This window comes from Nematolebias whitei, chromosome 7 (genome assembly GCF_014905685.2).
Source record: "Nematolebias whitei isolate Nwh7 chromosome 7, NemWhi1, whole genome shotgun sequence".
Classification (NCBI taxonomy): Eukaryota; Metazoa; Chordata; class Actinopteri; order Cyprinodontiformes; family Rivulidae; genus Nematolebias; species Nematolebias whitei.
In genome coordinates, this window is record NC_056504.1 from 6498346 (window position 1) to 6514449 (window position 16104).

Here is a 16104-nt window from a genome sequence, read left to right on the forward strand (position 1 = left end):
ACATGGAGTTTGAGGCTCGATCAAAGTCCTGGACAAACAGAGCAACCATGGGCTGCACATCCAGACTCGATCTGGAAAGAGGTCGAGAATCTGGTGAGGACTTCAAGAAACATTAGGTCTGGTTATGAATTATAAGCTGAGGTAATTTAGTAAAATATTATTTCCTTGCTTGCAGTGTTAAATAACTCAATCTGATTAAATCTAATAACGTCTCGTCCAAATTTTAAAGTAAACTATCCATCCATCCATCCATTTTCTTTACCCGCTTGTTCCATTTTGGATCACGGGGGTCGCCGGTGCCCATGTCCAGCAATCACTGTGCGAGGGGCGGGGTACACCCTGGACGGGTTGCAAGTCCGTCACAGGGCCACATAGAGACAAACGAAACAAACAACCATTCACTCTCTCTCACACCTAGGGACAATTTTAGAGTTACCAATCAGCCTAACATGCATGTTTTTGGTCTGTGGGAGGAAACTGGAGTACCCGGAGAAAACCCACGCATGCACGGAGAGAACATGCAAACTCCACCCAGAAAGGCACCTGGACCGGGGTTTGAACCAAGGACCTGCTCGCTGAGAGGCAGCAGCTCTACCAGTTGCGCCACCGTGCTGCTAAAGTAAACTATTGATCAAATATTTAAACTTTTTTTAAATTGTTACACGTATAAAACAAAAATAAATTCTGTCCAAATAATTATTTTCTTTAAGATAAAAGAGAATTAATCCTTGATTAATCCTAATTGCTTTATCAAGTCCAAGTATTCATTCAACAACTACTTCTTCAAACTAGTTTTACCCCAATCTTATTCTTTATTTATTATTGTTTAATTTTTTTTAATGATTTTTGTAAAAAACAAACAAACAAAAAAACAGTAAAGACTAATTCACTCCCCTCATTTGGATGAATATTCATGTTATGGTACAGAATTTCCTGTAATTAATGGATTCAATTCAGTGACTGAGTTCTGATGATTAAATTGTGAATACATTAATGAAGCTGTTATTGGTCAGTCAAAGGTGTCCTGGTTTAAAAGTGCAAAAATAAGTGTAGTAGAGTGAGGAGCAAGTGTCACCCTTCTTCCTTCATCATGCCTCTTATTGTATGACTACATTACTCATCTGGAAAGCACCATCAATGCAGAAACATGGGTTCTCCAATCCAGAGAGCGTCTTTTTCAGGAAGGGTTTTGCATATTTCATCAAGACGATGTTAAACCCCTTACTGCATCCATTCCATCTGGGCTTTGTAGTAGAAGACTCTATGCTAAAGTGTCCTTCTACAGTCCAGACTGCTCTTACCGACTGAAAACATTTGATGCCACGTGAAACAAAAAATATGACAAAGAAGATTTAAGACTGCTGACATGCTAGAATCCTCCATCATACAGGGATGTAGACCAAAACCTCCAGCTGCTCTTCTCAGTTCTCAAACATTTACAGACTGTTGTTATTGAACATCATTCTGCCCCAACTTTATTTTAGGTCTGTTGCAACAGTCTCGTTTATTTTCAGACGTGGTGTAATCGCTGTGAATGAATTATGGGTTTGTGATGTTTGTAGATCATAACATATTCTGATTTTACTTACATATTACAATTGTAACTTTTCAGAATTGGGGCATCATTTGCTTGTATTTGAGCCTTTCTAAGAATCCTTATTATTTCATGTTGCTGTGTTCATTGGTCCTCATCTGCTACAGACTCGTGTTCGTGCTGTACCATTGGTGCTTAGTGTGTTCTTAGTTTAGTGAGTGTAGTATATTCTTAGTTCATTCTCTGATCTTACTAATATTTTTCATTACAATTTGTGTTTTTGTTGAGTGTAACTGGGACCCTATGTGCATAGTTTCATCCCACCTCATGTATCATGTGGTGTGCATGACAAACAAATCTCTCTGACTCTGATAATGTCATACCATAATTTACACAATAATCTAGTTTTCTGAGGAGTTGCTCCTGTATGGATGGCCTCATAATATTTGCCTTTTAAAACATGTCTTGATCTACGCATCAGTTGTATTTTTTATGATGCAATGATCTTCCCGGCTGCTGTTCTGTCCAACAGTTCCTCCATGTTTCAGTGATGTAGCTTCGAGGAGCTGTCCGCGGTGCTGAAACACCTCCTGCTCCCCTCTGATGGGAGGATACACAGAGATGTGTCACTGAGGAGACTCTTCATCAGTTTCTTCAAACTGAAAAGAAAGACACGATCATATTTCTCTGGCTAAATAAACAACAACATATTTCTGTGCTTCTTTCTCACGTCTCCTCCTCCATCATCATCATCATCAGGGATAAACAGTGGTGAGATATTTTTAGACAGACCCTCCTCCTTCTCTTCCTGTTCAGACTTTCTCCCTTCGGGGACCAGGGCTGAATCTAACCAGAGGTAGACGCCAAACTGACGTCAGAGCACGAGGAATTTGACGTGTGAACCCCCCACATCGAGTCCACACGCACGCACACCCACACACACACCAGCCCTGCCTATCAACAGTATCTCCTCTCCTCCTCTGGACTCAAAGCGCGCAGTTGTTCTCCTCTCCACCTCCTTTTCTGATCCTCCCTGTCAGCTCGCGGCTCCGCTCCTCCTGAGGATAAACAATCTGTAAATATTGTTTTTATTTATTTGTTTATTTATTTTCTCCGTCTGGCTGCGTTCCCCCCCCCTGACATGGAAGTGAGATGCCGTCCAGCGGTGCTGTTGTGTGTGGTGGCCGTCCTCTGCTCCGTGGTTCCGGGCTCCGTGGGCTCTCTGTTCGGGGACAGACAGTACCTGAACGAGTGGGCCGTGGAGATCCCGGGTGGGATGTCTGCCGCCCAGGCCATCGCCAAGGAACTGGACTACGATCTGGTCCGACAGGTGAGGCTCCCACCAACGCCCCGGAGCAACACATCTACTCTGACTATAATAATAATAATAATCATAATCATAAGTTCAAGTCACTTTATTATAAGGGACCTGCTTAAAGGCTAGAACTGGAGGAAAACTGAAACAGGTTCGGTTTAATCTTAAAGAGATTTACAGCAGCAGCCTCACCAGAACAGCCTTGAGTTTTAATTCAACCAGGAAGCTGTGGAGCCTGTAAGCCGATCAGGAAATAGGAAATCAGTGTTTGTTTTTCTTAATTTAAATGCGTTTCAGCTTCCTGTTAAATCACAGGATTACAGCAAGCTATGACTCACTGCCTCATCACTTGTGACGAGCCCTGACTGGACCACACCGGTCCTGTCCATCAGTCTGTCCCACTTATCTGAGTCCAGACCGGACTGTCAAACACCAACAGGTTCAGTTAGACCTGGCCCAGTTTGGCTTTTTCCACGACTAATAAAAACTAAATACATTAAAGCAACATTAAAAACAATATATATGAATTGGACACAGTGTTTCAATTTACAGTAATTTTTTTTTTACTTTAATCTTGTTTTTCTCATCTATATGTAAGCGTTTTTATAAATCATCTATTTGTATTTAAATATTATGTCCTGTGTGGGGAAATGTCTCATGTATGAGTAAACATTTCAAATATAAAAATCATTTGACATGTGCCAACAGAAAGCATCAGAGGAAATATAATTGTACCACACTGACTACCTCATATACTTCCATACATTTTAAAGGGCTCCTGTGGGGCAAAGTGTCACAATATGTCAGTTCTTAGAGAACGGTTCAACGCTTACAATAATCTAAGTTAACGAAACATTAAATTCATCTAGTCGTGAAAGAAAACAGGTTATTGAATGATGAAAGGGGCAGGGTGATGAGAAAGTGATTATATAGTATAATATATTTAGCAAAAATCACAGGTCAAGCGTTGCAGCTTATTTGAGTTTTAAATTGTTCCACTAAGCCGACCAGGTCTATTGCTGTTAATCTGATTAAAATTCTGTAATCCATCTTTTAAGTGACTTTTCTTAACATTTGAGGACAGTTCATTCAGAGGACATTAATTACACTAAGAATATAGTGTTAGATTAGCTTGGTTTAAGTATTGCCTGTTCTCCACAGAGATAATGGGGCGAGTTTTCAAGTCTTTAAAGCTCACACAGCTGAACACCATGGTTCTCCAAGTGTATCAACTGGATGTTACGCAACAAGTTAATTTACCATCAGAAGATGAACTGTGATGAATAACAAACCATGAATGTACCAGTAAAATCTTGGCACCAAATAGAAACTTGAAACCAAAGCGTACTGGAAAATCTTTTGGCAAGTGTTGTGTAAACTGGAGTGCACCTGATGTGCTGCTTAGACGGGGTCATTTAAGTCCAGTAACTTGGACTGAAATTATTTAAAATTAATTTTACATTTTGTATTCAACCGTGAGGCAGAGGCCCAATGAAAAAGCTTGTCTTTGTGTTTAACATATCTGTAAAGAGGGTGAATGTGCTGAATAAACTGATCTTTACTCATTTAATAATGATGCACGGTGAACTGCGGGAGGAACAAAAAGCAAAAATGACGTCTCGGTCTCCAGATTTCATCTAGCTTCCCGTTAAACAAATTTTCTTCTCCGACACCACGATTTTTCTCCAGATCGGGGCCCTGGAAAACCACTTCTTGTTCAAACATCAAAATCATCCTCGCAGAATGAGGCGCAGCAGCGAGCACATCACCAGGCAGCTGTCGGAGGATGATCGGGTAAGTGACCCGATCAGGATTTTCTTGTCTGTGTGGGAGCTCTTTGTCTTTAAAGACAGTTGAGAATGTCTCCGTGTGTCTGCGCAGGTGCTGTGGGCAGAACAGCAGTATGAAAAGCGACGCAACAAGCGAGCGGCCCTCAGGGACTGCAGGGACTGTCCTGTGGACAAGCTGTTTGACGATCCCATGTGGAACCAGCAGTGGTACCTGGTGAGTTTCCAAGACTGCCTCGACAAGATGAGAAACAAGTTTTCCATCAAATCAACCAGTTTTGGACACATTTCTGGGCAGATTTAGATTTAAATCTGGTCATATGTTGTGTGCACTGGGCTCTGGTTTGCCCTTCTGTTTGTCTGCAGCCTGTCTGCCTAAAAACTAAAACTCCTCTTTGTCACATGCTTTGAGCTGGAGCTCACTCAGCACACATCTGCAACACTTTCATACATGCAGCAGGTGCGTCAGTCTCTGTGCCTGCATGTTTGAAGGCATTACTGCAACAAAAATAAACAGTGAAACAATAGCTTACCATGCAGGCAGCTCCAGCCAAAAGATCCATTTGCTTAATTGGTTCCACAGCCCCTGGTGGAGATGAGGGATGATAATCCAGGAGGATGATGCAGAGTGGAGCAACGTGCATTTACCCAGTAAGGCAGGTTTTAGACACGAAGGAGCGAAACAGCAGATTGTCACAGCAGCGTCTCCTATTCGGATCCATTACTGACGTGTTTACGACAAGCTGACCTCAAATCCTTTGCTGATTTTGATCCACGAGCTAAAAATAAACTCAGGAAGACAGATCATTAAAGGCCTATCAGGGCTGAAAACTAAAACCACCTTATGTTGACAAATGACCGTCGAGCCATTTCAAATAACATCATTGACGATCTAATGCAATACTGCAAAATGTCATGATCTGGTCGGGCTCAGACAGAATGATTCTCAGCTACTACCACAACTAATTTTAACCTGATAGCTGCCAAATCTACTGAGTTGTAGCCATTTGTGTTTGGTGAGGTTGACTAGCTGTGGTGGCCATCTTGAATTGGATTGACTGCAACAAAATCGGTTGTAGATGCACATATGGGTCGTTTCTGAGCGTTTCATTAAAATGTGTCTACTGGTTCTTTATTTTACTAACACAGCACACAAATGAGCACAGACATGCAAAATCATCAGTGCACGCCTTTTGCGTTTTGGTGGCGGCTGATAATTAAACTAAACAACATCAGCTGTTAGGTGCAACAAACAGGACGGTGTCGTTTTGATTTACAAGTGCTCCTATTTTAATATTCAACTAATATCTACAGGCTGAATCTGCTCATTAGAACAAATCATGGTGGACAAACTGATTGCAAACAGCAAGAAATGAGGCTTTTGTTTTATTCTTTTAGTCCATATCAGATCAGAGCATGTTCACCATGATGATAAGCTGCAGGAAGCAGATGGGTTCTGATTTTGGCTGCATAATCTCACTTGTTTTTTTATAAATGGCTTAATAAATTGAGGTTGACCATTAAATCCTAAACTGCAGTCTGCATCACCATTAAATATCTCCTCCTAGATCTAAGAAAAACAGCATAAATGTGTGTGAAGTGTGTGTATTTGGGCTGGAGGACATTTGTTCTCTCAGACTTGAGGTTTTTTTTTTTGTTTTTGCACCTGCACTAACCAAACATGAGTCATGCTCAGAGTGGATGAGAAAACAAATTGAGATGAATCACTTTTGCCGATGAGGGATGATGACACTAATGGAATTGGCCTTAAAGTGCCGCTTTCCGTATTTCCACATCAGGCTGTGTGTGTCACGACAACGGGCCGTGTTACAGCTCATCTGAGGCCCGTGTGATTCACTCGCTTCCTTCATTTAGCCCGAATGAAATGCAGCATCAGAGAGAACAGAGGGCTCCATGTCGCTTTTCTTTTTGCCTCTGTCGTTGTGAATATTAGTCTTGTTTTCTTATTTTAGCAGCAACAAATGAGGGCACACGGGATAATGAGGGGAGTGATTAGATAACGTAGAGACAGAGGGTTGTAAAATAATGCAGTGTGAAGAAGATGAAAAGTGATGCTGGCAGGCTTTGATGAGCGCTGATGCTGGACTGAGGGCGGCGCAAGGACCTGTAGGACAGCAGAGGTACAGATCAGTGTCTTTATTTGTCACAAGTGGGCGACTGCCTGAACTTCATTAAAGCATGACTCATTCCTGCGGTCTGAAATTACTCCTGCCTACATGACTGTGAGCACGTGTCTCCAGGCTGAGCCCGTCTAATGAGGCATTTTTTGTGAGTGCGCACGAGCTTGTGTGATTGTTGGCTGAGAAAGGCTGGAGACAGAGCCCCCTCAGATAGCAGCATCAACAACGGAGCATGTGATGCTTTAGCTGCTGTTTGGTGAAAGAATGGGACTCAGGATTCAGGCAAAACCAGAGGTTCAGAGAAGAGATGAATACTCTGCAGGGGTGAGTCATATCTGGGGCTGGTGTTGTGCAGCACCAGTGCACAACCAGATCAAATGTCCGACCAAGATCCTCCTAAGACGTCAGGAAGCCCTGCCACGTTGTTCCCTGGTGATTTTTCTTTTTTTTTTTAACTTATAGCTCACAGCTTTTGAAGTGGGGTTCTGGGGAAAAATATGATTTATAGATAGATTACTTGTTGTAGATAGATTTTGGAGAAATAGAATAGAGGAAACAACAAAGTCCGTGCTCAATAATCCAGGTGTACAATCCAAAATTTTTCAGCCAGGTCATCTGGACAGTTTCTTTTTTTTGTGTGTTGTAAAGTTTCAGCACAAAAAAGAAACTGTCCAGATGACCTGGCTGAAAAATGTTGGAGAATAGAGGAAAATTCACACTGCATCTTTTTTCTTCAAACAGGGGAAAACAAATGACTTTTGTTCTGACACATAAAGGATTTAAATAGTAAACACCGGCAGCGGTTTGATTCTGTTTTTATTTATATGAGTCTCCATGAATATACATATATATATATATATATAGGAATATGAGTCATCACTCAAAAGGAAGTAGCAACGTGGCAGAGAGGCAAAGGATCTGAATGTGTCGCTTCACTTTAAAGAGTTTAATTCTGAATAAATTTAACGGCACGTTTGAGCAGGGCTGTGACCAAAGTGAGCTGCTGGTAAAAAACCGTGTAATGTGAAAATTGTGGTATTGTACCAATTTATTAAAAAAAGCGTTTGCATAAAGGATATGACATCCGGGAGACTGTAGTTGTTTTAAGGCAGCAGTGAGTCACTTTGGTCTTACTCTCACTCAGACTAGCAGTCAGCTCATCAAACTGAAGCCATTCAAAACGCATCAACAACAGGTAAGATGATAACTGTTCATAACCTTTCCAGAGAACTCAACTTGGACGAATCTGAACTGTTCTGTTTTAATCACAATCTTAGATGCGATTATGTTTTGAACGAATGTGGAGAAAACGAGAATGTCAACCAAGTCAGAGTTATTCCTGTTGCATGTAGGCACCTTGGGGTAAATTAAACCATGGAGTTGTTTTATTGGACCACTCAAACACTCGTGACCTTCCAGTAGTCTCTTCCTCCAAGTGTCTGTACAGTATGAGTGGACTTGAGCCCCAACAAAAGAAAAGCTGACAACCTGGTAATGAACGTCTGTAAAGGTCAATGAACGCACCGAAAAGTCTCGGCCTGAATGTCTGTGATAACGCTTAGCCTGTTTAGAGGAAGTGGTTAGACTGTTGTGTTAGTTTTTTTATGTCTGTCCCTGTCTTCCAGCAAGACACACGGACATCGTCCTCACTGCCGAAGCTGGACCTGCACGTGATCCCCGTGTGGCAGAAAGGCATCACTGGGAAAGGAGTGGTCATCACCGTCCTCGATGACGGCCTCGAGTGGAATCACACAGACATCTTCTCCAACTACGTAAGACACCGTTTCCATGGAGACAGCCTCCCCTCATGTCGGGGTCTGCTGTTGCCACGGCAACGCCACTGGTGACACCTTATGAGGCTCTTCATAAAGACGGCAATAACTCCACTATATGGTGATGATGATGATGATGCGTGTCTCTGAGGGGCTTTGCGGTGTTTAATTACCAGATGCTGAAAACGTTTTGGATGGAAACGACAAAACCTCTTTGCATTTGTGGGCGATGAATTTTTAAACATTTACCATTCCCTTCAGCAGTGCTTAAACGTTGTCTGAATAAGGAGAGCAGATAATTGCAATTATAGTGGAATGTGAGCTCAGTGAGGGTTCATTTTGGCAGAGTTTCTTTTGTTTATGGACACTCTGACAGTCCATCTGTGACAGAGCTACAAACCCTGCTCTTTGAATAGCACCACATCCCCACCAGAGCAGAGGAACACGAGAAAAACAGAAGAAAGATGAGAAGCAGTGTGTGACAACAGAACCCTGATGTAATTATAGTAATGCTTAACAAGCCTATTAATCAACTTTAATAATCAGAGCAAATCATCAGCATGAATTTATATAACAAATAATCGGATCTGATTTAAATCAGGCATTTGATTTAATTGGTTATGAAACTAAATCAGGAGCTGATGCACAGATACGAAGCCTGTTTTATTGTTTTGTTTTTTCACGTCAGTTGATGCGGATCATGTCATCAGTGGACGATAAAAACAGATTGAAAATTTAAAATGTTCAGTGATGACCCTAAGTTCATGCTCGATACAAAATCCAACAAAGTTCAGTCAGGTCGTCTGGACGGGTTCCTTTGTTTGTTGAGATGTTTCATCTTTCATCCAAAGGACTTCATCAATCCGGGTGGCTTGTTTGGAAATGATGTTTTGAACCACTTTGGACAGGCCCCAGAAACCATCTTATCACCAGCAAACTGGTTGGTCCGTTACGTGAGTGTGCTGCTTGTGGGACTGAGTTTGTTTGTGGCTCCGTGGACTGATGAAGTCCTTTGGATGAAAGATGAAACGTCACAACAAAAAGAAATCGTCCAGATGACCTGACTGAACTTTGTTGCACTTCTCACTGCATTCGTTAGCTGGGCCAAGTTATCTCCACGAGATATGACATTTTGTTAACGCGACTTCACACGTCGTCAGTCGTGCTGTAGATGTCACCATGGCGACCGGCCGACCCCGACAAGCCGTTCTCTCCTGTCACTGAGCCGGTTGACTGATTCCTGTTTGCTTCCTGAAGGATGCTGCGGCCAGCTACGATTTCAACGACAATGACCCTGACCCTTTCCCCAGATACGACGCCACCAATGAAAACAAGTAACTATTAACTTCAACTAACTTTTTTTTTTTTATTTTAAAATCTGCCTTTTGGTTTTACACTCCTTTAACTTTTTTTTCATTTTTGGAAACAATAAGGATTGAATATATTGATTAAAATAATAGATTATTAAATATCTCACTGCCCTGCAACCAGAAGCAGCGGATCGACACGTTCTTGAGCTCGTTGTTTCTCTACAGACACGGCACCAGGTGTGCAGGGGAGATTGCAATGCAGGCAGACAACAATAAATGTGGAGTTGGAGTGGCGTACAACTCAAGGGTTGGAGGTAAGAACTTTGTTTTGATGCCTTTTTTATTTATGGGTCATTAGTTGACACCATCCCCACACACGACGGGAGTTGTTCTGCATGATGTGTTTTTGGTTTGTTACTTTATTTTAGATTAGTCTTATGTGGATTTGATCACATGTTTTTATTCACTTTTTACCTCGTCTTTCTCTCATCCACCAAAGGTTCTCAGTATTTGTTCCTATTGCTTTTTAACTCCTGTTGTTTCTTCATCTAACACGGGGTGCCCAAAGTGGGGCCCCAAGCTGTCCTCATTATTATATTAAAATTTCCTTTGACGTGCCAGTGTGTTCACACTCAGTCATTCTGACTTGATGTTAAATGGAAAGTCATCCCAATGACTACCTTAATGCCACTATACAGCTGGAGTGGTTATTTTGTGCATTAAATTATTTAATTTTACTAATTTGTATTTTATTTTGACAGACTTCCTACAGCTTCCTGCCACTGAAAAACATTTTCCTTTGATCCTGCGCTAGTACACTTATAAATCACACATAAAGTGTTTAAAAATAGCCTAAATTATAAATATGAACTGGCTTCAGTAGTGATTTTAGCCTCTTTTGGGGGCTGCTCAAGTACCCCTAAATTTAAACTCAGCACCTCTGAAAAATTAAACATAGTTAGGATTTTGTAAGAAACAGTTCTCAAATCTTAGATTCAACAAAACATTGAATATGGAATAAATGACGACAGTCTCAAACAGGCCAGTAAAATCTTTTTTTTTTGGGGGGGGCACGAGTCCTGCCACCTGTCAATCAATCCAGCATGTCAGCAACTGACCAATCAGCAACCTCAATTTGTCCTGAAGTGAACGCCCCTTACCTGCAGAGCTGCAGCTTTGCAGTCAGAGATTTTAATCATGAGTTTAAATATTTTTTTCATGTTAATCTACTGCAATAAATCTCTGTAAAATACACCAAAATGCAGGAAATGGCATCTGTTTTATTCAAAATTCTCTGGGGGAGGACCCCCAGACCCCGCCCCCCACCACCAACACAGCCTGTTCCGTAATGTTCTTTATACAGAATTAAAGGTTAAATAACTGTATGATAAATAAGTGGAGTTTAAAATATTTGCATTTCATGTATAATTGCATTTGGCCCACAGCCCTCTGATAGATTTTTAATTTGGCCCTCTCAGGGAAAAAGTTTGGGCACCCCTGATCTAACACATCTGCATCCCCTTACATGATCACCTTCTGCAAGAAACTGTTCTTCAGGATTGTTTCTGCTACCGTTTGCTTTTTGCTATTTTTTTTAAATTTGCATATGCACCTCACAACTTTACCCCTTTTTTAAACGAGCTGTGCAAAAATTTAATCCATTTTCCTGAATTCAACCACGACACCAAACACAGTTTTAAAAACAAATACAGTTCATCCGCCGGAGTGGAAATGGTTGCAGTTTTATTTATTTGTTTTTATTTACAATATTGTTTATTAGTAAAATCCTAACCATTGCACATCAGCTAAAAAATACAGAAACAACAGAATAAATCATTAACAGCATGCATTGATGAAACTTGCGTTCCTGCATGTTGTCCGCTACTTTGTGTGTAAAAGTTTTAAACAAACATCTGGTAAGATTGTCTAGCACTCAAGTCATGTGATGGGAATGACTCTCAGCTACCACCACATCAAATGTTAGCCTATCATCTGTAAAAATGACCGAGCTGAAGGTAGCTTTGTGTTTTCCTCTCTGCTGTGGCAGCCATCTTGAATCATGATACTAAAAGTTAATCATCTGTAAATGAACATCCAACCTTTACTTTGGACGTTTCATCAAAGTTTGTGGTTCAAGAGGTTTTTTTAACAACCATACGCAGGAAATTGCATGGTTGCCCAACTTTCATGGCAGTAGGCAAAGATAAAATGACAAACACTATAATTACAGACTTTAACTTTGTTTATTTATTTATTTATTTATTTTCAGACAGTTTTTCCTTTCCACTGTCGCCTTCATGCGTGCTCAAGATGAAGTTAAATTCGAAGCAGTCTGCTCCTCAGATAATGTTAAATTATTATTTTTATATATGAGATGACTTCTGTTGTGACTTGGCGCTATATAAATAAACTGAATTGAATTGATTTTTGTATTTTTTTTACTTTTCATATAATCTTGTTCAGATTTACTTACAAACATGGAAGGTTAAATTTGACACCATGCAAATCACTGAGCTCCAGTCCATCTCAGGAGAAGTTCAGAAAACTGCAACATCACCTGTAACAGCCAAAACTTGCTCCTTCTTGCCCAAGACATGCCTTTGACTTTCCGTTTCAACATTTAAACATAACTAAATGTAAAGAGCAAACACGTACAGCTCTAACTGTGCCCTTCTCTCTTTAGGAATTCGGATGCTGGATGGAATCGTGACGGACGCCATCGAGGCGAGCTCCATTGGATTCAATCCAAACCATGTGGACATCTACAGCGCCAGCTGGGGACCCAACGATGATGGCAAGACGGTGGAGGGTCCTGGTCGTCTGGCCCAGAAGGCTTTTGAATATGGCATTCAGAAGGTAAGTTATACAACGAGCAGGTTTTTTTACTCACTGATGTGATCTATAGGGAGCAGGTAACCTCAGCAGTGGTTGGACTCAGATGGATCAGGAGCAAAATAAAAAATGCAATAAGCTGCTAAAAATGAAGCCTCTAAAGACAAAACATCTCAAATAATTTCTAACAAGTCTGAGTCAGGTCCTCTGGATCTGACAGCTTCTAAGAGTGCAGGGGTCTGCAACCTTTACGATCAAAAGAACCATTTCTGCCCCTTCGTTCACTAAATTAAACGTGTCCAGAGCTGCAAAGCCTGCTACAGTTGTCATTATCAAGTGGTGGCCCATGGGCCGCTTTAAGTTTGTTAGAGGGAGCTTTCCTGGCCAGTAGGAGTGAAATTATAAAACTAAAAACATCCAATGATTACTAACATTTATTGATGTTTTTACATTTTGAGACAAAAGAAAAGACCGGATTCCATCCATCTATTTATCCGTGCATTCATCCACTACCTTTACTCGCTTCTTCCTTTTTGTGTTGCAGGGGGTCACTGGTGCCCATGTCCAGGTCACGTCTAGCACAAAATCTGGATTCTTGTCAAGAAAAAAAAAAGACATTATTGTGCCTTTAAAAACAAGAAAGCTAAAATAATGAACTGTGCAGACTTATGTGATTTTTTTTAATTGTGGAGAAACTGAGTATACATGGAAGACACAAAGCATAAAGTTAAAGGGAGTATAATTTACTCTGTGTATTAGTACTAGTATACACATATTTGCAAAGGAAATGGCAGGCAAACTGGTAAAACTAGTCATTTTTGTTGTGGGTATAACATCTATAAAATGCAGTTTTACGTTAGTTTTGGTCAAAGCTTGAAAGAGTCACAAGTTGCAGGTTGCAGACCCCTGTCATAGTGGATCAACCAGTTTGCTGGTGACTCCCAAAACTAGTAGAGGTGCTACCAAGGTGCTGCTTTATAAGATTGTGTGTTTGTCGACCCTCCGACTGAAGAAGTATTTTGGATTAGAGACGAAATGTTTCAACAAAGAAGAATCTGACTCAGCCTTGTTAGATTCATCTACCTGGATTATTGAGCAGCATCAGGACATCGAAAGCAATAAACACTCACCTTTGTTACAGTGACGTGTTCAAAACACCATATGGGTTAAACATACCGTCCTCTTTGTAGGAAGAATCATTGCATCTCATACGTCTAAACGATTTCCCAAATTCTTGCATTCTGTTTACAATAGTCAGTGCGTTGTTTTATTATACATTAAAAATTTTCCATTTTCCAAATAACTGGACATAATGTGATGCAACACATCCGTTATTTGTTTTCGTATGTGCCTTTCTTGTAGGGCCGTGGTGGGAAAGGCTCGATCTTTGTTTGGGCTTCAGGTAACGGAGGTCGTCAGGGTGATAACTGTGACTGTGACGGCTACACAGACAGCATCTACACCGTCTCAATCAGCAGCGCCTCCCAGCAGGGCCTGTCCCCGTGGTACGCTGAAAAGTGCTCCTCCACTCTGGCTACGGCCTACAGCAGCGGAGACTACACCGACCAGAGGATTGTAAGTTACGCGCAGGCGACCTTTCACCTAACAATTATTTTACTGTCGTTTGTAACTTCTTCATGTCGTCGTTTGTTTGCGATGCTTTCAGACGAGTGCTGATCTCCACAATGAGTGCACTCAGACTCACACTGGAACGTCGGCTTCTGCCCCTCTGGCTGCTGGAATATTTGCCCTGGCTCTGGAACAAAAGTACGAACCAACAGCTAAAAAGCACTTCTTACATGTATCGTCTAGTTATACGCTAAATCTTCTTGCTGTCATTGTTTGTTGTCTCAGTCCTGACCTCACCTGGAGGGACCTGCAGCACATTGTGGTCTGGACCTCGGAGTTTGATCCTTTGGCCAATAACCCGGGCTGGAAAAGGAACGGAGCTGGGCTCATGGTCAACAGCCGCTTTGGCTTTGGACTTCTCAATGCCAAAGCCCTTGTGGACCTCGCTGACCCGGCCGTGTGGAAGCACGTGCCAGAAAAGAAGCAGTGCATCGTCAGGGATGATCATTTTCAACCAAGGTATGTGCAGATTTTAGAGTTGCTGCTGTTGGCCTTTTAGAATATTATTAACTTGCTATATTTTTTACTGCTCTTCTAACTTTTGTGCAGACAGAAATAAAACTATTTTATTTTCTTACATTTCCAAAACAATAAACCTTTCTAACTGATAGCCTAAGCTGTCGTATGTATCACCCAAATCTAAAATACTTAAAGATTAAGAGGAAAAAAAAACATTTTTCACAGCCTCCTTATATTTTTGATGTTTTGGATGGCCGTGCGTCTCAAAGAACAGGAGACCCTCCAAGTTTTTGATGTCACATATCATTAAGTTCAGTAAAACATAAAGTATGTGTTCCTTAAAGAGATGGGGTTCTGTGAAAAGATGAGCAATTAATATCTCACCTGTTGCAAAGAGCTTTTAGGGTGAGCTCAGGTTGGGAAATTGGTTTTGTTTGGACCAGAATAATGAGCTGGGACTGGTTTGAGTGGTGCTGCTTCTATAATCAACACTACTCTCTAAAATGTTATAGTAGTTCATGCAAACATTAAAACTTTTACACAACCAGCAATTTCAGAATTATTGCACAAATTATTTAATTTTCTTACTTGAACGCTACAGCTAGCTGCTGCAAGTTGCTCAGGCAAAATATCACATACTTTAAAATAAAATGGAGTGCAATACAAAATTAACAAATATTTAAAAGGTTTAGAAAGCAGAGTTTGAGTTAGCTACTATGATATTTGAGATTGGACTTTTAAGATGGCAACAACTCACTTTTTTGGGGGGGGACTGTATCAGATTAGCTGTTAGCGTTCTCCAAAACAAGATCCTTTAAAATGCTACAAGTAAGAATCATATCCTTTTCATGACCCCACTCAACTCCTGTTTAATGCTACAAATCTGTCTTTATGTTTTCCATCAATAGTTATCTTTATGCTATCTTAAATAAAATCTATGTATTTAAATTCAGATTGGTTAAACTGGCCTTACTGTAACCATCTGGTGGTGGTTGAACCCAAAATGCAGGCAGGACTCAGATGTCTCAGGTTTAAAGTAAAAGTTACTTAATGAAAATAAGCAAAAGGGCTGATGTGGCAGCAGCAACTGACATGAACCACGAGACGACAGGAAAGGAGACAAAACCAGGACGTGGTGCAGAACAGGAGCAAGTAGTCTTCATGAGACAATGTAACAAAGAACACGAGACGTAAACTTATATACACAAGCACTGATGAGACAGAGTGAAAACACTTGGGACAGACAACAGCTGCAGGAGGCAGGGACTTGATTACACCAGGGAGCAACAGCTGGGACAGACAACAGCTGTAGAAGGCAGGGACTT

At 41.0% G+C, this 16104-nt stretch overlaps 1 protein-coding gene across 1 annotated transcript in view; it reads left to right on the forward strand.

Annotated features, from left to right (window-relative positions):
• The first annotated feature begins 2675 nt into the window (after positions 1-2675).
• Positions 2676-16104, forward strand: part of pcsk1 (proprotein convertase subtilisin/kexin type 1) — a 17023-nt gene continuing 3594 nt past the window's right edge. The window contains exons 1-10 of the mRNA XM_037679183.1: positions 2676-2864; positions 4539-4643; positions 4731-4853; positions 8403-8549; positions 9807-9883; positions 10085-10173; positions 12543-12715; positions 14054-14266; positions 14358-14458; positions 14546-14779. Coding sequence (XP_037535111.1) covers positions 2676-2864; positions 4539-4643; positions 4731-4853; positions 8403-8549; positions 9807-9883; positions 10085-10173; positions 12543-12715; positions 14054-14266; positions 14358-14458; positions 14546-14779 — 1451 coding nt within the window. The remainder of the gene's footprint in view (positions 2865-4538; positions 4644-4730; positions 4854-8402; positions 8550-9806; positions 9884-10084; positions 10174-12542; positions 12716-14053; positions 14267-14357; positions 14459-14545; positions 14780-16104) is intronic.